Source organism: Gopherus evgoodei, chromosome 13 (genome assembly GCF_007399415.2).
Source record: "Gopherus evgoodei ecotype Sinaloan lineage chromosome 13, rGopEvg1_v1.p, whole genome shotgun sequence".
Classification (NCBI taxonomy): Eukaryota; Metazoa; Chordata; order Testudines; family Testudinidae; genus Gopherus; species Gopherus evgoodei.
The window spans coordinates 23,064,074-23,084,607 of record NC_044334.1 but is presented as its reverse complement, the minus strand read 5'-3'; the positions used below and the strand labels follow the sequence as shown (position 1 = coordinate 23,084,607).

Here is a 20,534-nt window from a genome sequence, read left to right as displayed (position 1 = left end):
GGTAATTGCGAGGGACCGTGACCTTGGCTCTTTAGGGGTCCTGACGTTTGTCTGCGACCACCTTGGCCTCGCCGTTTGCCCAAGTCCTGTCTCTGGCTAGGCACAGATTATGGCTGCTGGGGACAGAAAGGCCTGCGTTTGGTCGCTGGCATATGCATGCTGAGAGAGCGCATTAGGACCCTGTTGTCCATCAGGCTTCGCAGCCTGGAGCTGTCTTTGCCGCAAAGAGGCCTTTACCAACAAAGGGTAAGTCCTGAATGGCATACTGCAGCTCCGGCCGGAGGTTTGAAACCTGAAGCCATGAGATGCACCTCATGGCAACACCCAAGGCCAGAGTCCTGGCTGCTGAGTCTGCTGCGTCCAACGAGGCCTGGAGGGACGCTCTGGGTACCTTTTTCCCCGTCCTCCAAGACGGCAGCGAACTCTTGGCGGGAGTTTTGAGGGAGAAACTCCATAAACTAAACTACCGTCACCCAGGTGCTATAATTATAGCAGCTAAGCAAGGCTTGTTGCTTTGCCACCCAGAGCTGCAGGGCCTCTGCAGAGTACACCTGGCGGCCAAGTAGGTTCATTCGCCGAGCCTCCTTCGATTTCGGGGCTGGCGCCTGCTGGCCATGCCATTCCCTCTCCTTAACAGACTAAACGACTAGTGAGCAGAGAGGAGGACGGACAGACGAGTAGTCGTACCCCTTAGAGGGCACCATACCGGGTCCTCTACCTCCAGGACCTCCTCCACCTCAGGTTGTGGGAGGGCGTATCAGAATCGCCATGGAGGTACTAAAAAAAGGCATGGGCAGAGTCTCTGACTCTATCGGACCTTGCCCAACTTGGCACCGGGGACCGGTACCGGGAGGCGTACCAGTACCCGGAACGAGATCCAGACCTGCAACCAGAACGGTGCCGGGAGGTCAACCGAGATCTCGAGGCTCGAGATCGGGAGAGGCTACGGGAGTCATGGTACCTGTCGCGGTGCCGGGAGTCGGAACGGTGCCGATAGTAGTGGGTCGGCAAACGGGATACCGACCGGTGCGGCGAGTGTGACCAGTACCGAGGAAGAAAACAGCACCGGGATTGCAAGTGGTGTCGGGTGTGCCGACAGGACCTGGAGCGTCTGCGGGACCGTGATCAAGAACGGTGCCGCTCTGCTGTACCGACAGAGGACGGTCATATGACTGTATTACCCGCACCGGCGGTGCCGGGGTCAGGCAGCACCGACTCTGTCATGGCAATGAGATCCCTCGCCATTGGTAATGACTCCGGCATGGAGGGAACAGCAGGCTCAACCACAGTGCATACTGGGGAGCTGTCAGGCATCGGATTCGACGGCCCTTGTGGTACCGGGATCGACGGTACCGAGGTCGTCAGAGCCTCGGTAGGTGTCGGTGCTGGGCGATCAGACTTAGAGGAGCTCTCTGGCTGTGGTACAGTTGGCACAGAAGCAGCAGGAGCAGTAAGCTCTACCGCGGCGCGTGCTGGGGAGCTGTCAGGCACTGGATTCAATGGCCCTGTGGGACTGGAATCGACAGTGCCGACGTCATCGGTGCCTCTGCAGGTGTCGGTGCCGGGCGATCCGACTTAGACAAGCTCTCTGGCTGCGACGCAGGTGGCATGGAAGCAGCAGGAGCAGGGGGCTCAACCACAGCGCGTGCCGGGGAGCCGTCAGGCACCAGCAGGAATTGTAGACTTTCTCGACCTCGGAGGGAGGGAGCGGTGCCGAGTCGACTTCGATGCCGGCGACGGCCGGTGCCAAAAGGCCTTGGCAGTACCGGCAGGGTCCGGTGCCGAAGAGGCGCTTCTGCCAGCCACTTGATCATCGCTCGGTGCCAAAGGTGGAGCGGTAAGTGAAAGTCCCGCTCCTTTTTGTTCTCGGCTTAAAAGCCTTGCAAATGGGGCACTTAGCTGTCAAGTGTGATTCCCCGAGGCACTTCAAACAGGAGTCGTGGGTCTCCCATCGGCATCGGCTTCTGGCAGGCCGAGCCCATTTTAAAACCCGGTGTGCCGGGCATGGGCTCTGGCACCGGGTGCGGGGAGGGGGCTACTTCCTGAACCCCGCTAACTATTACTAACTAACTATGTTAGCAAAGGAAAAATGTATAACTGTACAAATATATATATATCAAAGGATTACAACTGCATAACTATATACACGAGAACTACAAGTAGCTAGGGAAGTGGAGGTCAGCTAAGCCGCGCTCCACTGTTCCAGCGACCGACACGGGCGGTAAGAAGGAACTGAGGAGCGGGTGGGCCGGCAGGGGTATATATCGAGTGCCATGACGGCGCCACTCTAGGGGGAGACCTGCCGGCCCACTGAGTTGCTAGGGTAAAAGTTTTCCAATGAATGTGCACGCGCAGCGCACACACCTAACTGGAATGGATATGAGCAATCACTCGAAGAAGAACTTTAGAAACTCAGGTTTGAAAATGTTGGCCTCTGTTATTCAGTCCCCCATCTGTAAAAAAACAGAGAGCTCACTGCCTTTGTGCAGGGATATTGTGAGCCTTACTTCATTCGTCAGCGTACATGAGAATCTGAGGTGATTCTGTGATGAGCACCACAGAAAAGCTATACATAAAATGTAGAGAGGAACCCAGAGAAAGCAAGTTCCACTGACATTGTGCTGTTGGGAGTTTCCCCTTAACTTTCACCATCTAGAACATTTATCAGAACACTTCCACAAAAGCAAAAATCTGCCATCTTCGTACCATCATACCTGCTATCATGAGCAGTTTATCCAGATCCTTTATGAGGTGAATTTGGAAAACAGCACCAAGTCCTGGAATGTGTGTTAAGGAATTTTTCAACACATTCAGGGCATAGAGACCTTCCTCTGTACCAACGAGTACTACCTGTAAAGACAAAAATTGAACAGTCAGCACTGTATAAGATCACAGAAATGCTCCAAGACTAAAATTTCACTCATGCATAACACCAGCCAATGGAAAGCAGAATCCAACCCCAAGGTACAAAAGGAAACATGTTCCTATTTACAAGTCTGGATACACATACTCCATTCATGCAAGGTATACAGTGACCAGGTTGCGCGTTGTGCACTGATGTCATCACCTGGTCACTGAAGGGCATTGTGCAGTTTATATCCAGACGGTCTTCCCCCTCAAGCTTCAACAGGGAGTTTCCAAGAAGCTTCTGTAAGTGAGAAAAAGAAAAAAAAACAGTGTGATAACTAGGAAACACAAATCAAACACTTAGACAACACTTAGCACTGACTCACAGCCATCTGAAGAGCTAGCATGTACAACCTTGTCTCAAAACTTTAAAGCACATTATTGCCTCCAGACTCATGCTACATTGGTTGTAACAAACACTAAACAAAGTATCATTATCTGAACTGCAACCATCTGCTATTGCACAGCATTCAGCTGTGGAAAAGTAGAGTCCTTCTGCAACACAAAATGTGTGTCAAGGGTTCATAAGCTGCCACTTAACAAGGCACAATTATTAGGAAAATGAGGAAACAAGCATGTATGTCTCTATTTGAGTCCAAGCAGAAAGCAGACTCTAAGACTGGCACATCATTCTATTAACACAGAAGTTAGCAGAAGATTCATATATTAGTTTATTACAGAGTGGCACTGAGGTCCCTTCAAGACACATACACATCCCAACACTTACTTGAACAGGGAACATTTGAGAAGTGATACAACTTAAGAAATCCTGATGTGTCTCAACACCCACAAAGTGGTTAGAAAAACAAAACTGAAACTTTCAAAAGAGGGGCTGCCAAAGAGTATAATAGTTGGGAAGAAAATCAAGAGAGTTCTAATTAACATCCTAGACTACTCCTGCTAGTCAGATTTCGATTGACTTGGGAGCCAAAATTTGAATATGCGATGCCAAAAAGCACAATCTCCCTGTATCAGGAAAGTTATAGTGATGAAAAGGGCTGTTCTGAATGGAACAGCAGTGAGACCACTTAACGCCATTTTTGTCAGGAATAATCAGCTAACAAATCACAAAGGAGGGGAAAAAATAAGCCTTCTGAGATTTGTTATTTTTCGGATCTGAAAGAAGATGCGACACTGTGAGGCATCAATCTCGTTGTAAACCATGGCTCACGGTATTCCTATTACATGATATTAAAGACAGAAATAATATTAACTAGTTTAACTTCATTTCAAACTCAGCATGTCAGATACTAAAAGAAAATTTCAAAATGGTTCCCTCCAAGAATATTTTATTATTAGAGAATCTATTTGTACTTACAGCATCAGCCTCAGCTTTTTCCCTGGAAACTCTCCCTCCTGCCACTATTGACTCCAAAGCAGTGACCCAGCGCTGCTTATCAGGGAAAGTAGGTGCTAGTAAGTAGAGTGTCCTACCAGGCCAGCATGTGGTGTGTGGATGAGACTCCACCTTCAGTATATATGGCACATCTAAGGTGGTGCAGAGAGAGAATAAAATTGGGATTAGTACTTGGAACAATTTCACTTGGCTTTACTTAGCATCCTTCATCTTCATCAGAGAGGACATCACCATAACAAGATGTTTACTGCTACAATTTAAACTATCAATAAAGATGGGCTTTTCCATTCCAGGTGCTGCAAATTAGCTATTAAAGCTAAAAAAAAAAAAGACGGTTACTCACCTTTGTAACTGTTGTTCTTCGAGATGTGTTGCTCACATCCATTCCAGTTAGGTGTGCGCGCCGCGCGTGCACGTTCGTCGGAAACTTTTTTACCCTAGCAACTCCAGTGGGCCGGCAGGTCGCCCCCTAGAGTGGCGCCGCCATGGCGCTCTATATATACCCCTGCCGGCCCGCCCGCTCCTCAGTTCCTTCTTGCCGGCTACTCCGACAGTGGGGAAGGAGGGCGGGTGTGGAATGGATGTGAGCAACACATCTCGAAGAACAACAGTTACAAAGGTGAGTAACCGTCTTTTCTTCTTCGAGTGATTGCTCACATCCATTCCAGTTAGGTGACTCCCAAGCCATACCTAGGCGGTGGGGTCGGAGTGAGAAGTCGCGGCCCGGAGCACCGCAGTTCCGAAGGCCGCATCCTCCCTCGACTGCTGGACCAGGGCGTAGTGGGAAGCAAAAGTGTGGACCGATGACCAGGTCGCTGCCCGACAGATTTCCTGGATGGGCACACGGGCTAGGAAAGCCAGCGATGACGCCTGCGCCCTGGTAGAATGCGCAGTCACACGGCCCGCAGGGACATGGGCCAAGTCATAACAAGTCCTGATACAGGACGTAACCCAAGAGGATATCCTCTGGGAGGAGATAGGAAGACCTTTCATACGATCTGCTACCGCCACGAAAAGCTGGGGGGATTTTCGGAAGGGCTTAGTCCTGTCTATGTAGAACGCGAGAGCCCTACGGACATCCAGCGAGTGGAGCTGCTGCTCCCTGCCTGAGGAGTGAGGTTTTGGGAAAAAAACCGGAAGGAAAATCTCTTGGTTGACATGGAAGGCTGAGACCACCTTGGGCAGAAAAGCAGGGTGTGGTCTCAGCTGCACCTTGTCCTTGTGGAAGACCGTATATGGGGGGTCTACCACAAGAGCTCGGAGCTCCGACACCCATCTAGCTGAGGTGACAGCCACTAGAAAGGCAGTTTTCCAAGAGAGGTAGAGCAGGGAGCAAGTAGCTAACGGCTCAAAGGGGGGCCCCATGAGTCGGGACAACACCAGGTTAAGATCCCAGGTGGGAGCAGGGGGACGGACGTTAGGGAATAAACGTTCCAGCCCTTTAAGGAATCTCGACACCGTCGGGTGGGAAAAAACGGAGCGACCGTCCGCACCCGGGTGAAAGGTGGAGATAGCAGCTAGGTGGACTCGCAATGACGATAAGGCCAGACCTTGCCCCTTGAGGGACAAAACGTAGTCTAATATTTCGGAAACCGAAACTTCCATAGGGCGGAGATTTCTCTCTACGCACCAACAGGAGAAGCGCTTCCATTTCGCTGAATACGTGGCTCTTGTGGATGGTTTCCTGCTGCTCAAGAGCACCTCTCTCACAGGCGTGGAGCATCGCAGCTCTGGGCCAGTCAGCCACGCAGGAGCCACGCCGCTAGGTGCAGCGACTGCAGGTCTGGGTGACAAAGGGTCCCGTGGTCCTGGGTAATCAGGTCCGGATGAAGGGGCAGGGGAACTGGGTCGGCTATGGCCAAGTCCAGCAGCATGGTGTACCAGTGCTGCCTGGGCCACGCCGGGGCTACCATGATCACGAGCGCCTTGTCCCTGCGCACCTTCAGGAGGACCTTGTGGACTAGAGGGAACGGGGGAAATGCATAGTACAGGTGGGTCGACCACCGGATGAGGAAGGCGTCCCCTATCGACCCCGGTTCCCTGCCCTGAAAGGAGCAGAATGCTGGGCACTTCCTGTTCCCCCTGGACGCAAAGAGGTCCACCCGGGGATAACCCCACCTCCGGAAAATGGAGAGAGCGACATCCGGGCGAAGGGACCACTCGTGCGACAGGAAGGATCTGCTCAGTCGATCTGCCAGAGTGTTCCGTACTCCAGGGAGGAAGGAAGCCCTGAGGTGAACGGAGCGGGCTACGCAAAAGTCCCAGAGACGTATCGCCTCGTGGCACAGGGAGGAGGACCTGGTGCCGCCCTGCTTGTTGATATAGTACATCGTCGTCGTGTTGTCCGTAAACACGGCGACACAACGACCCTGAAGTTGATGACAAAACGCTTGACAAGCAAGGCGGACCGCTCTCAACTCCCGTATGTTGATGTGGAGCCCCACCTCCTCCTGGGACCACAGGCCCTGTGTCCGCAGGGTCCCCAGGTGGGCCCCCCAGCCCAGATCTGAGGCATCCGTTGTCAGGGATACCGATGGCTGAGAGGGGTGAAAGGGAAGACCCGCACATAACACGGACTGGTCCAACCACCAGCCGAGAGAGTCCAAGACCTTCTGGGGGATTGTGACTAACATGTCTAAAGGTTGCCTTTGCGGCCTGTAACGGCTGATAAGCCACAGCTGGAGAGGCCTCATGTGGAGCCGAGCGTAGCCGGTCACAAAAGTGCACGCTGCCATGTGGCCTAACAGGGTTAGACATGTCCTTACTGACGTCAACGGGGCTGACCGCAAACGCTGAACGATCGCCGCCATGGTCTGGAACCGTTGCAGAGGCAGCGAGGCCCTGCCCATCGTGGCGTCCAAGACCGCCCCGATAAATTCCACCTTTTGCGTGGGCCTCAAAGTGGATTTGTCTGTGTTTATCAAGAGGCCCAGACTTGCAAATACGGCGGTGATCAGGCGGACATGGCTGCTGACCTGCTGCTCCGACGTGCCCCGAATCAACCAGTCGTCCAGATAAGGGAACACGTGGACACGGTTGCGTCGAAGATGCGCCACGACAACTGCCATGCATTTTGTAAACACCCTTGGGGCCGTGGACAGGCCGAAAGGGAGGACTGCAAACTGATAATGAAGAGCCCCCACAACGAAGCGGAGAAAGCGTCTGTGGCGCGGCCAAATGGCAATATGAAAATACGCGTCCTGCATGTCGAGGGCGGCGTACCAGTCTCCCGGATCCAGGGATGGAATAATGGTCCCCAGGGATACCATGCGGAACTTCAACTTCACGAGGTATTTGTTGAGTTCTCGCAGGTCGAGGATAGGCCTGAGGCCCCCCTTGGCCTTGGGGATCAGAAAGTAGCGGGAATAAAACCCCTTGCCTTTCTCGTTTTCGGGAACCGCCTCTATGGCTCCTTTGCTGAGGAGCGTCTGCACCTCCTGTCGAAGGAATTGCTCGTGAGAGGGGTCCCTGAAGAGGGACGAGGAAGGAGGGCGGGAAGGAGGAAACGAAACAAACTGCAGGCGGTATCCCGTCTGCACCAGGTTTAAGACCCAGCGGTCCGATGTTATTTGGGACCACGCCGGGAGGAAAAACGAAAGGCGGTTTGAAAACGGGGGGAAAGGATCCATAGGGGAAACTGCTACAGCGCCCTCGGGCGCACCTTCAAAATGAAGGCTTAGGACCAGGCGGGGGTTTCGAGGAGCCTTGGTTCTGCCCCCCTTGGTTCCCAGACTGCCTGCGCCTGCCGTTCCTGCCGCGGCGCCTGTAAGGGTCCTGCCGCTGGCGGAACTGGGAAAACGGCCTACGGTACGGCTGCTGCTGTGGCCTAAAGGGTCTACGCTGCGTCACGGGGGTGTGCATCCCGAGGGACCGCGCAATGACCCGGTTGTCCTTCAGACTCTTGAGTCTGGGGTCTGTCTTTTCCGAAAACAGGCCCTGGCCTTCGAAAGGAAGGTCCTGTATCGTGTGCTGGAGCTCTGGCGGAAGGCCGGAAACCTGCAGCCAGGAGATGCGACGCATCGTAACTCCCGACGCGAGGGTACGGGCAGCCGAGTCCGCAGCGTCCAAGGATGCTTGTAAGGCCGTGCGCGCGACCTTTTTGCCCTCGTCCAGGATGGCCGTAAACTCCTGGCGAGCATCCTGTGGCAGCAGCTCTTTAAATTTGTCCACTGCCACCCAGGAGTTAAAAGCGTACCTGCTCAGCAGGGCCTGCTGATTAGAGACCCTGAGCTGCAGGGCCCCAGCCGAATATACCTTACGGCCAAGGAGGTCCATGCGCCTGGCCTCTCTGGATTTGGGGGCCGGAGCCTCCTGGCCGTGACGCTCCCTATCGTTCACCGACTGCACCACCAGTGAACCGGGAGTCGGGTGAACGTGCAAGTATTCATACCCCTTGGAAGGGGCCATGTACTTTCTCTCGACTCCTTTCGCTGTCGGAGGGATGGAGGCCGGGGACTGCCAGATAGTATTGGCATTGGCCTGAATGGTCCGTACAAAGGGCAGGGCGACCCTGGTGGGAGCATCCGAAGAGAGGATGGTAACAATCGGGTCCTCTATCTCCGAAACCTCCTCTGCCTGCAGACTCAGGTTTTGGGCCAACCGCCTGAGGAGGTCCTGGTGCGCCCTGAGATCCAGCGGGGGGGGACTGTTGGAGGAGGTACCCGCCACCGCCTCATCCGGGGAGGAGGATGAGGAGACCCCAGGCACGATAGTGTCCAACTGAGGGTCTTCCTCAGCCCTCGCCTCTACCTCCGGAGCCACAGCGGAGTCCTGCTGTTTGGACCCTTCCTCCGCCTCCGGGGAGGGAGGGGGGCGAGACAAGGAGGCTTCAGGGGCCCTACGCTCCGCATTCGCCGGTGTGGGAGGGAGCTGCTGGGGGCCCTGGGCCTGATGGTATGCCCAGGGTGTCCAGAATCCCCACTGTGGTGGGCCTTGGTCTTCCAGCGGCGGATCCCCGAAGAGCGCCGCCTGCCGGTCGGTGCCGAGCGCATACGCACTGTCCGCCTGCGAAGATACGGACGGCTGTCTCGAGGGCCACGGCGGGGCCGACCCCGGATGGTACGGGCCGGCGCGGGCCGGCACGGAGGATCGTCTCGGTGCCGGGGACCGGTGCCGGGAGTCGTATCGGTGCCGGGATCGGGACCGGGACCTGGATCTGTCACGGTGCCGGGATCCTGATCGGTACCGGGTGTCGCTTCGGTAGCGGGACCTGCCACCGGCTCGGTGCCGGGAGGTCGACCGGGACCTGCCACCGGCTCGGTGCCGGGAGGTCGACCGGGACCTACCACCGGCTCGGCGCCGGGAGGTCGACCGAGACCGGGTCCTGCCACCATGTCGGTGCCGGGAGGTCGACCGGGACCTACCACCGGCTCGGCGCCGGGAGGTCGACCGAGACCGGGACCTGCCACCATCTCGGTGCCGGGAGGTCGACCGGGACCTACCACCGGCTCGGCGCCGGGAGGTCGACCGAGACCGGGACCTGCCACCAGCTCGGTGCCGGGAGGTCGACCGGTGCGGCGAGTAGCGATGGGACCTGCTCCTGGAGTCGCGGTGCCGGTGACGCCGACTGGAGCTTGACCGCGACCGTCTGGAGGTCGACCGTTGCCGCGAGTGCGACCGGTGCCGCTGAGGGGAGCGGTGCCGGGACTGCGAGCGGCGTCGGGATCTGGAGCGCCCAAGACGTCGGGACCTAGATGGCGAAGGACTGTCTCTGGGCGGCGCCGACATCATGGGCTTGCCCCTGGACACGACCCGCACCGGAGGTACCGGGGGTGGCAGCCGAGTGGGCTCCGTCAGGGCAATAAGGTCCCGAGCCGAGGCGAAGGTCTCCGGTGTTGATGGGACCACTATCTCAACCCCAGATCTCATGGGGGAGCTCGGCGGCACCGGACTCAACGGACCCGCCGGGCCCGGAGTCAACGGTGCTGACGGTGCCGGCGGTGCCGCGGCCGATGTCGAGGCCGGGCGCTCAAGCCGGGTCTGCCTGGCCGGAGTAGCAGACTTCGACGGCCTAGGCTGTGATTCCGGTGCCAGAGAAGGTCGGTGCCGAGGAGTCTTCTCGGTGCCGGAGCGATCCGGTGCCGGTGCCGAGACCACGGTCCGCGAAGTCGACGGGTCAAGTGCCGCCTCCATTAGGAGAGTTCGGAGCCTCTGATCTCTCTCCTTTTTTGTCCTCGGCTTGAAAGCCTTACAGATGCGGCACTTGTCAGACCTGTGCGATTCCCCGAGGCACTTCAGGCACGCTTCGTGGGGATCGCTGGTGGGCATGGGCTTCTTGCAGGCCGCACACTGCTTGAAGCCCGGCGAGACAGGCATGAGCCTGGCGCCGGGTGCCGGGAAGGGCTAAGCCCCCGGCCAAGAACTATTTAACAACTATTGACTAAACTACTTACTTAACAACACTAATTAACAACTATATAGAACTAGAGATAAGCGATTGAAAACTAGGAGAGCTAGGGACGTGGAGGACAGCTATGCCGCGCTCCACAGTTCCAACGACCGACACGGCGGTAAGAAGGAACTGAGGAGCGGGCGGGCCGGCAGGGGTATATATAGAGCGCCATGGCGGCGCCACTCTAGGGGGCGACCTGCCGGCCCACTGGAGTTGCTAGGGTAAAAAAGTTTCCGACGAACGTGCACGCGCGGCGCGCACACCTAACTGGAATGGATGTGAGCAATCACTCGAAGAAGAAGGATAGCATTGTGTGTATGGTTTCCATCTTTCTATCTGCTAAGTAAAGATTAACTATTAGCCTTTATTCAGAGAGGAAGAGAAGTGTCAGCTATAACACAGACGTTCCTTTTTTTAAAAAAGCCCTATGACTGAAGTGATCCTGGATAGTTTTCTCTGCACTGTTACACAGTGTACGCTTTCTAAAAGCAAGTCACTAAGTAATCTCTTCCATGTCTGTAACCCTGGCTTATGCAACACAAGAAGAGAGTTTCCTTTTTTTAAATTGTTGTTCAATAACCTGCTTTAAGAAACAATAATGTTCCTACTTTTGATAGCTCAACTCTCTAACCTACAATATTAAACCCAAGGGATATATTATCTTTAAATCAGTTCAATTCCATATATACACAATCAGTACAGTATAAATATTACTTCTTTTTAGAGAATAACTGATTCCATGTGCCTCATATTATTTCAGGTTAATGGTTAACTGCTAGAACATACACTTTGAAAATTCAGATTGGTGGAGGGCACGGAAGGAGGAAGTTTATATGAACTATGTTTAAAAGTGCTTTATAATAACTTTATAAAGCCACTCTAAGCTTTACCTCTATTTGAATGAAAGAGTACCTCATTCACAGTTCAACCATCGGGAGAGAAGCAATCAAATTTGTGGGTCCAACGCTAGATGTCTGAACTATTCACAAGGCATACCTAATTGAAATAGAGGTAACCTCAGAAAGATTTATGATGTTACAGAACAGCAGTTTAAAAGGTTAACTGCAGAATGAGATCTCTTCTACCACAGTTAACTGCCAGTGGATGCCAAGCCATATTCATGGATCAGTTGAAATCCATTCTACCTCGGCTGCACTGATTCTCACCTGTCTTTGCTGTATTTGCAAGTTCAGTAGCTCCTACAGCCCCATGAACAGTTACATCTCCATCAGGAAGGCACAGCTCAAACTCCTCCACAGGCCGCTGTCCAGCTTTCGAGAGAAGGGGAAGGGACATGAAGATGAATCAGAACAAGACCCAAAGAAACAAGAAAGTAGTGAGAAAATAATGAAGAACTGGAGGAAAGAAGCAGGTAGCACATTGGGTTTTTCATAGCTGGAGTACAGGGTTACTTCCAATATTTAAAGCATGTAAGATTAATAAAATCCTAAAGGGGGGAAAAAACAATTCTGCCTTATTAGACACGGCAGTTAAAATTAGCAATAGCTAATGTTAACATATTAATTAGACCCTTCAATACAATGAGTAATCTCAGAAAACAGAAAAGGCAAATCTTGTTTGTTGAAGGTGTGAAGTTACCTTCTCTTGCTTCAGCATCATAAATTAGCACTTTAGTTCCTTCCAGGACAATGAATTTCCTGTCCCAGCCCTGCTGTCCACGCTTATTATTCCTGAAAACACAGCAAGCACAAAAGAACATCAGAATTTCCACCAAGATTCTGAATTGAAGTGGCAAGCAAATCCCTGGGGGAAAAATTTCATTGGTAACACAAGATTGCAATGGCAAATATCGAGAGAATTCAGAGAAATTGCCTCATGATCTGGGATAATTTACAGCACAGCTCCATATGTGCCACCACCTGCTCTGGCACAAAGACTCATGTTTATACCTTGGCACTTTCATCCATCCTTCCAGACGTAAACTGCTGCTTGGCTCCTTCAGTTGCAGTCCTGGAGAGTTCAATTTGTCCCGACAGAAGGCTTCAGAAAAGTGTGTGGCATATTCTGCAGGCAGTCCACATGTAGCTGGCAAGCATGTTGAGCACTTTGGGTGACACATCACTTGGCATTCTGGGAGAGTAAAACTTTATAAGGACATACACCAGAAAACATGGCCCAGTCCATTCAGCTTCCAACCGGTCACCCAGAGACCCACCCCTTTCCTGTTCAATCTAGCCATCTGATGTTTTCAAATATGGAGTATATCCTCCAGTTACTCTTCAGGTCTTCATAATTGGACACTGTCAATCTTTGTTTGCAGGGAGAAAGAACTGGATGGTGAAGTCTCTGATGGCGCAGAATGTGTTACCAAATACTCCCATGGAGCGAGAAAGAAGTTGGAGTGATTGCTCCAGTTCTTACAGGAAGTAATGGTGCAGAAAACAACACACCTTCCCTGGTGAAGAGTTCCTGGTAGTCACACTCTGTCCCAATTCCCGGCTGTTTTTGGCAAGGCAATATGGGCAAAATCACTATATGGTAGCTAGGAGAGGGAATCGGTCATCTGCCTTCCCAAATAAAGAGAACAGTCTCTTTCCACGGACACCTAAAAAATTGTAACCAAGGCTGTTGGTGGAGAAGCTCACTGTCTTCACTGAACAAGGACATGAGACTCTATTCTGAATGACTTGCAGTGTTAACCCTCCGTTCTAGGATTCAATTGCCCTCCATTCACTCACACGCCCTGCTCTTACCAAGACATTTAGATGCTTGACGTCCAAAGTGCACAGTATCCAGACACACTGCACATTTTGTTGCCCTCATATTTAGCCCCACATTGAAACGGTGAGGGATATTGTGGTGCATTCGCTCTTTCAGACGCCGACTGAACTCTGGAAGGGGGAAAAATGTCACAGAGATAGACAAAAGGTATAACATGATCCAATGGCTGGAGGTTGAAACGAAACAATTTTGTAAATTGGTGGAAATAGAGTGTAAGTTTTTAACAATGAGGGTAATGAACCATTGGAGCAACTTACCAAGGTCATGGTGGATTCTGCATCACTGAGAGTTTTTTAAATCAAGAACAGATCTTTTTCCAAGAGATATAGGAATTATTTTGGGAAAGTTCTATGGCCTATGTTGTAGAGGAGGTCAGACTAGATGGTCACAAAGGACTGTGCTGCCAACAAACAACTTGCTTCTCTCACTTTACCTATACTAGATACTGCACATGCTTTCCCCATACCAACTTCATACCACCGAGAACAGATCTCCCCAACTTTCAGTGCTGACCAATGAGCACATCTCAGCACCTGCCAATACATTTGATTGGCAGTGAACAAATCTTACTCCTCATGTCAATTCTTTTCCCTGCTGCATGTGTCTTCCCACGCTACCCATACCCATCGCTTAACCATGATTGAGGACATCTCTCCTTATGTCTATGTAATCCATGCTTACAAAGCATGGCTCTCTTTCCACCTCCATTGGCATATGAGTTTGAGTGTATGACAACCATTGGGCTCCCAGACCTGGGTCTTTCAGCTCAGGCAGTAGAGGCTTATGGTTTTAGATTGGGAGGTCTGGGGTTCAATACCCATTGTTATGTCCCACCCAGGGACCATCCAGACACCTAATACCAATTCTCCCATATACACGTGAGCATAGCCCCTTAATTTTCAATTGCATCCTTCTTGCTGATGAGTCTCGCCCCATATTTTCGACAGCATACACCTCTTCCTTCATTCCTTACTAATAAGGATCCAACTTCTCCTCTCACCCAATGCCTACCCTTTCAATGCATACTTCATGTGTCTCCTCATGCCTATTGCCATTCCTTCCCCTTTACAGAGAACTCTCGGCTCAGCTGAATGAAATTGCAGCTTAGACAAGTAAAGATATGCCAGCCAGGGAGGAAACAGCCATACACCCTTTTGATCAACGCAGAATTGTAGTCGAGAAAGTAAAGTGCAGTCTGAAGAGCAAAGCCTACAACAGCCCCGTTTTGTGCTGAGGTAGGGCAGCATATCCTCTGTACGAATCTCTATTTTACAAAGAACATTGTGACTTTGAAGAGGCACAATATGGAACAACAGTAAGACTGAATGGATTTTGTTTGCTCTTTTCATTGTCAGTCTTTACTGAGACTTAACATACACAGAGGTTAGCAAAAAAACCCTTTTTTCCCCCAGTATGTTTACTTCATGCATTTCACAGCTCTTTGAGTCTAGCCAGCTTCACTATCCCCCAGAGAATTTATTGCTTGCTGAAAAACGCCTACTAATTAACAACAAGGGAGCAGAAAAACCCATTAGAAAAAAGTTTAATTCCAGACACACTATTTAAAGGATTCTCTATCAAAAACTAGATTTCTTTTAATCAATCAATTAAACAAATCCAAGCCAAGACAGAAAGCCTTAAACTGAAGTTTTATAAAATAAGTGGTGTTGAAATTTCATTCAAGCAGAGATTTAGACTGCAGAACAAGAGCAAGAAGGGATGATCCAATACTTCTATTATGACAGGAGTTTTTACAAAAATTCATCCCTCACAAATAGGTAACACAACCCCTTTCCCTTATACAAAGTAGGCTTCAATTCTCCTCACATTACTTTCCAAGTCTGCTACCTAGAGCTCACCAATACTTGTGCACGTCATTATACACACCTGCATGAAAAGAGAAAAGATGGTTTTGAAAAGAGGGGTGGATATTCTGAAAAGGAACAGGCATTTCATATTCTCCTTGAGACTTACCCTCTGGCGTGGAGGACTCCTTTCTGCGACTTGAGGGTGGAGCAAGCAGGCTGATGGGAGTTGGCTGATGCTCTGGGGAGCGGACAATGGCAGACATGATGATCTGCTGTCTGGCTGTGGCAGGAGTGGATGGATGAGGGTGGTCTGTTATTTTCCGATGGGCAGCTAGAGACAAATACAACTTGTTAACTCATCCAGTATGAGGCTAGTTTCCAGCCATGGTTCTATGTAACCATTCAAGGGTTACAATGTGCAGAAAATATGTAGCCCTAATGTATCTTCAAAGCAGCAAAGTAGGAATTAGACAGTAATTTTACTGTTACAGAGACGCACAATTTAAGGCAAGTTTTGAGGCCAAAATGTCTCTCTTCTCCAGATTCAACTTTTCTGTTACCCCCCTACCTTCTTCTCGAGCAGATCTGAGTTCAATGCGTGTTTTCTGTAGAGCCTCCTCCAGCTCAGCAGAACGGGCCTTCTCCTTCTCCAGTGCCACTTTCAGCTCATTGTATTGCAGGGGAACCTGTGTGGGTAAAGAAGGGTCCTCTTTCCGCCGACTAAACAGGCCCTAGCAACAGAAACACACAGACAACTCCTAACTCCTAGTAAGAGATGATTTAAACTAGGCAAAGGGAAACTAACTGCAGGCCAGAGGGCCTAGTGGTAATTATGATGTACAAAAGGATAGGCTTTTAATTGGAGTTGAAGAGAAAAATGTTGAGAACTCTGTTTATTTTAATTTAAATAAACAGTGTACATTGCCTGTATAATGCCACCAATACCTTGCATTTCCTATAGCACCTAACAGAGGATCTTGATGAGTGTTAATACTAACGAACTGAGCTTCAGCGTCCCTGACATAGATTAACATTATGTCCATTTCACAAGCTGGTATAGATTTAATTGCTTAATTCAGGGTCACACTGAGGTCTGTGGCAAAGCTGGAAATAGATTCCTGACTACCTACCCTATGATTTAACTAAAAGATTAACCCTTCCTGATTCTAATACATTCACATATACTTACCATTTAAAAAATTTGTTCGTACATTTTCATTTAAAAACAAAACAAAACAAAACAGGGAAGGTTCATATTTCCCCAGCTGCTGCAGAGGTGTTTTTAGTGGGCTGCAACTTGACTCATTGTGGAAACAGAAATACTGATAGGCCACAAGGCGGACATTTTGCCTGATAAAGCTTTTTTCAGTCATTTATAATGTTCCTTAAACTGGAAGGTGTTTGTGTTAGGCAGTAAGGATAAAAATAAAAAATATTTTGAACACATAGTAAATAGCTAAATCACGAAGATTTCAGTCATTGACTCCATGGCTAGTTTCTTGAATTCTGCCTCCCAAACCTTTAACCCACCTTCTTCTTTTTGGCTGGCTGGTCCATCTTTGCTTGCAGGAAGTCAATAAGTTTGGTTTGCTGAGAAATAGTGCCCTCCATTTTCACCTTTTCATGGGAATAGAGAACCTGTTAACCACACAAGAAAAAAGAAACTTAAACCTCAGCAATAGAAAAACAGCAGCATAACAATCAGAGATGAGACAGTATGGAAGACCAAGCAGAAAGTCAAACACTCAAGCAGAGCTGACTTCATCCAGTTGTCGGAAATGGCACATAACAATGACAGGCTACATACTGAAAATCTCACATTTGATATTTGCCACAGTATCCCTTTTGCTCTCCTCTTACTGACCCTCACCTGAATGTTTTCCAGTTGGTACTCTAGGTCACTCCTTTCAGTCTTCAAAAGATCTGCTCGATCCAGAGCTTCTTGAAGGCCTTGAGTCAGGCGGAAGATGTGGTTTTTTTGCAGATCCATCTGCTGCTGCAGCTTTGCCTGCTATTAGTGGGAAAACAAAGGCCAAATGTTAATGTTTCTTGCAGCACAAGCATCTTCCTAGAACTTAAAATTAAACTTCCATTTATTTTATAGCTCAAATATTAATTTACCCTATTTATAAAATCCCAGAATCTTCCCTTCTTCCCAAAGTGCCATATTATCATCTTTAATACCAGTGATTTGCATGAGTTCATAGCAACGCTGCCTTTTTAAATACACACAGACACCCACAAAAATAAATAAAGCAGTATCACAGAATCACAGATTATTAGGGTTGGAAGGGACCTCAGGAGATCATCTAGTCCAACCCCCTGCTCAAAGCAGGACCAATCCCCACTTCCCTAAATGGCCCCCTCAAGGATTGAACTCACAACCCTGGGTTTAGCAGGCCAATGCTCAATTTGCTTTGTTTGGTTTTTGGAAATCGTATATCTGCTAAACTAGTGAAGGAGACAGCAACATCAAGAATTTCTGGATGCCAGTTTTCCAAGCCTTTCACACAGACACCAAAAGCTACCTCAACATTTCTCTCTAAGAAAGACCTTTCTTAGAAACAAGGTCAAGCATCTGCATATTTGGTTGATCTGTGAAATTAAATGCATTACAAGTGCTCAGGTCTCTACTCCCGACCTGCGGCAGAAGAAACTATCTTTCCGCACAACCAACCAAAGCACACAGAGCCACCAAAACTCCAAGGCTATAATGAGGCAAAACCAAAACCACCCTAATTGCAATAGGTGATGAGTCATCTCTAGGATAACCACCCTTCTCCAAAGTGAAAATTAACATACCATTTTGATTTATTTTCTATTCTCCACAGCAACATTAAGAACATAAGAATGGCCGTACCAGGTCAGACCAAAGGTCCATCTAGCCCAGTATCCTGTCTACCGACAGTGGCCAATGCCAAGTGCCCCAGAGGGAGTGGACCTAACAGGCAATGATCAAGTGATCTCTCTCCTGCCATCCATCTCCACCCTCTGACAAACAGAGGCCACGGACACCATTCCTTACCCATCCTGGCTAATAGCCATTAATGGACTTAATCACCATGAATTTATAAAGTTCTCTTTTAAACCCTGTTATAGTCGTAGCCTTCACAACCTCCTCAGGCAAGGAGTTCCACAAGTTGACTGTGCGCTGCGTGAAGATGAACTTCCTTGTATTTGTTTTAAACCTGCTGCCTATTAATTTCATTTGGTGACTCCTAGTTCTTATATTATGGTAATAAGTAAATAACTTTTCCTTATCCACTTTCTCCACATCACTCATGATTGTATATACTTCTATCATATCCCCCCTTAATTTCCTCTTTTCCAAGCTGAAGAGTCCTAGCCTCTTTAATCTCTCCTCATATGGCACCCATTCCAAACCCCTAATCAATTTAGTTGTCTTTTTCTGAACCTTTTCTAGTGCCAGTATATCTTTTTTGAGATAAGGAAGGATAGAATAGCAATCTGGATCTTTGGCATTAACTCTGAATTTTCTAGCTTCATTGAAACCTAGTACAACTATTTTTGTGGGTTCACATTGTGGATCTTTCCAAATACATCTGTATAACACGAAATTCCCTCACAGGGTAGCCCTTACCTCTTCCAGAAGCCTCTGTTTGAGCTCACGTTCTGTCTCAAGCTTCTGTTGTAAACTGCGTGCATTCATCTCCAGCATTGCATGCTTCTTCTCCAAATCATTGAGCTAGGCAGTTGGGACAGACATACATATACATATATACATATCATAGATGCAAACAAATATTAGAAGACCCAAAGATCTTAAAATCCAAATTCACCAATCACACATAAAAGGCTAGAATGAAAAATATTACCTATTGCTTTTTTTTTTTTTTTTTTTTTAAAAAAGGGTTTTGGCTGTTGCTGCTCAAATGTGGATGTCACATCAGTTAGAAATTTCATTAACACCCATGATGTCGGGATCAGCCCTTTAGGTTAAATTTAACTGATCGGAAAGCTAGGCTCCTGGCTTTCAGAATTGCATCCTCAACAAGAGAGGCCTCAGTCTTTTTGTAAAATTTACCCCTCCCACTGAAAGAATGTCCAGCTCAAAACTACATTTCTATCACAAACACCTGAGTTGACACATTTTTCTTTAGTTAATATAAAGAAGATTAAGAAAAAAAGATACTGACCTTGTCAGAAAGACTCTCAGCTTTGAGTTTTTGCTCCTTCAGTGCTTGCTGGAGAGCAAGAATCTCCGCTTTGTGTTCTTTAACAGCTAGTTCTACCACCTGGCGGGATTCAGTAATACGCTGATCTGCTCGCACTCTGTATTAAAAATGGAAAAAATGTTACCGATTATTTTCTTTCTGGGACTGACCTCTTCCTAGGATGCCAGGACATCAGTAGACACTTTCAGAGGCTTGCCTCAAACTCAAAATATTAGTTTATATAGCCAGTCATCTTATTATGATGCTTCCACATTACAGAATCCTGTTCTCAGCCCCTGCTGGAACTACTGCTTGGGAAGTCAAAGTCACCACAACAAGGAATGAGAATCAAAGATGAGTTTACCATACAGTCTAGGTTTAATTTGAAAGATAGCTTGCAAGTTACAGTTAGAAATACTATTTTCTGAATTCAGTGGCCTTGCACAGGATGAAGGGGAACACATCACTGGAGAGTCACATGTATCAATTTAAATATCCATCTTCCAGTTTTACCTCATATAAATTAATATTGGGTGTAAATTCATGTCTCACATTCTATATTATATTGAACTATATTCCACAAAGCACTTTTACACAAAGATTAATGAAGAGAAAAGCCATACCGGCTCTGTTTTTCTGTGTCCAACATTCTCTGTAACTCTCGCACCCGACATTCAAACTGGGACTTCTCATCCCCTAGAACGCTTCTCCATGCTTCCCACTGACGTTCCTTCTCTAGCAATTCATCATTCAGGGCCTCTAAGTCCATCACCTGCTCTTCCAGCATTGTGCATGTTGTCTTCAAGGCCTCCATTGTCTAAAAATAAATCCTCCTATCAAACACGCACTTTTTAAGATACAGCTTCACCATTCCAATTACAGTACATGCAAATCCACAGCATCAACTGGTAAGTCACATCTCATTATTTCAAGGCCTGAATCTTTATGCATTTAACCGTAGTTACCTTTAATGTCACCAATACCCCATGATGGCTTTAGCCACAAGCAAAAATGAAACAACTAGCAAGCACCATTCCTTGCCAATGTTGCAGTGAGCCACAAAGGGACATATTAAAGATCTCAGTGCATTCTTACACTCCTTCCCAGCACGGTCATTGTAGGGTCAAGTTGCTATAAAAGTTATAAATATCCTC

At 48.9% G+C, this 20,534-nt stretch overlaps 1 protein-coding gene across 10 annotated transcripts in view; it reads right to left on the bottom strand.

The window, feature by feature from the left end:
• Nucleotides 1-20,534, bottom strand: part of CIT (citron rho-interacting serine/threonine kinase) — a 111,420-nt gene that overhangs the window by 19,970 nt on the left and 70,916 nt on the right. For 7 of the 10 annotated variants that reach the window (XM_030582981.1, XM_030582984.1, XM_030582983.1 and 4 more), the window contains 14 exons: nt 20,004-20,197; nt 19,363-19,498; nt 18,807-18,911; nt 17,076-17,216; nt 16,736-16,843; nt 15,774-15,936; nt 15,372-15,536; nt 13,370-13,507; nt 12,566-12,746; nt 12,255-12,346; nt 11,822-11,926; nt 4,226-4,395; nt 3,068-3,148; nt 2,715-2,850 (listed from right to left, as the gene is read on the bottom strand). In XM_030582981.1, coding sequence (XP_030438841.1) covers nt 2,715-2,850; nt 3,068-3,148; nt 4,226-4,395; nt 11,822-11,926; nt 12,255-12,346; nt 12,566-12,746; nt 13,370-13,507; nt 15,372-15,536; nt 15,774-15,936; nt 16,736-16,843; nt 17,076-17,216; nt 18,807-18,911; nt 19,363-19,498; nt 20,004-20,197 — 1,915 coding nt within the window. Of the gene's footprint in view, nt 1-2,714; nt 2,851-3,067; nt 3,149-4,225; nt 4,396-11,567; nt 11,652-11,821; nt 11,927-12,254; nt 12,347-12,565; nt 12,747-13,369; nt 13,508-15,371; nt 15,537-15,773; nt 15,937-16,735; nt 16,844-17,075; nt 17,217-18,806; nt 18,912-19,362; nt 19,499-20,003; nt 20,198-20,534 lie in introns of those variants that run through there. The other 3 variants (XM_030582985.1, XM_030582988.1, XM_030582991.1) reach the window with 2 other exon arrangements.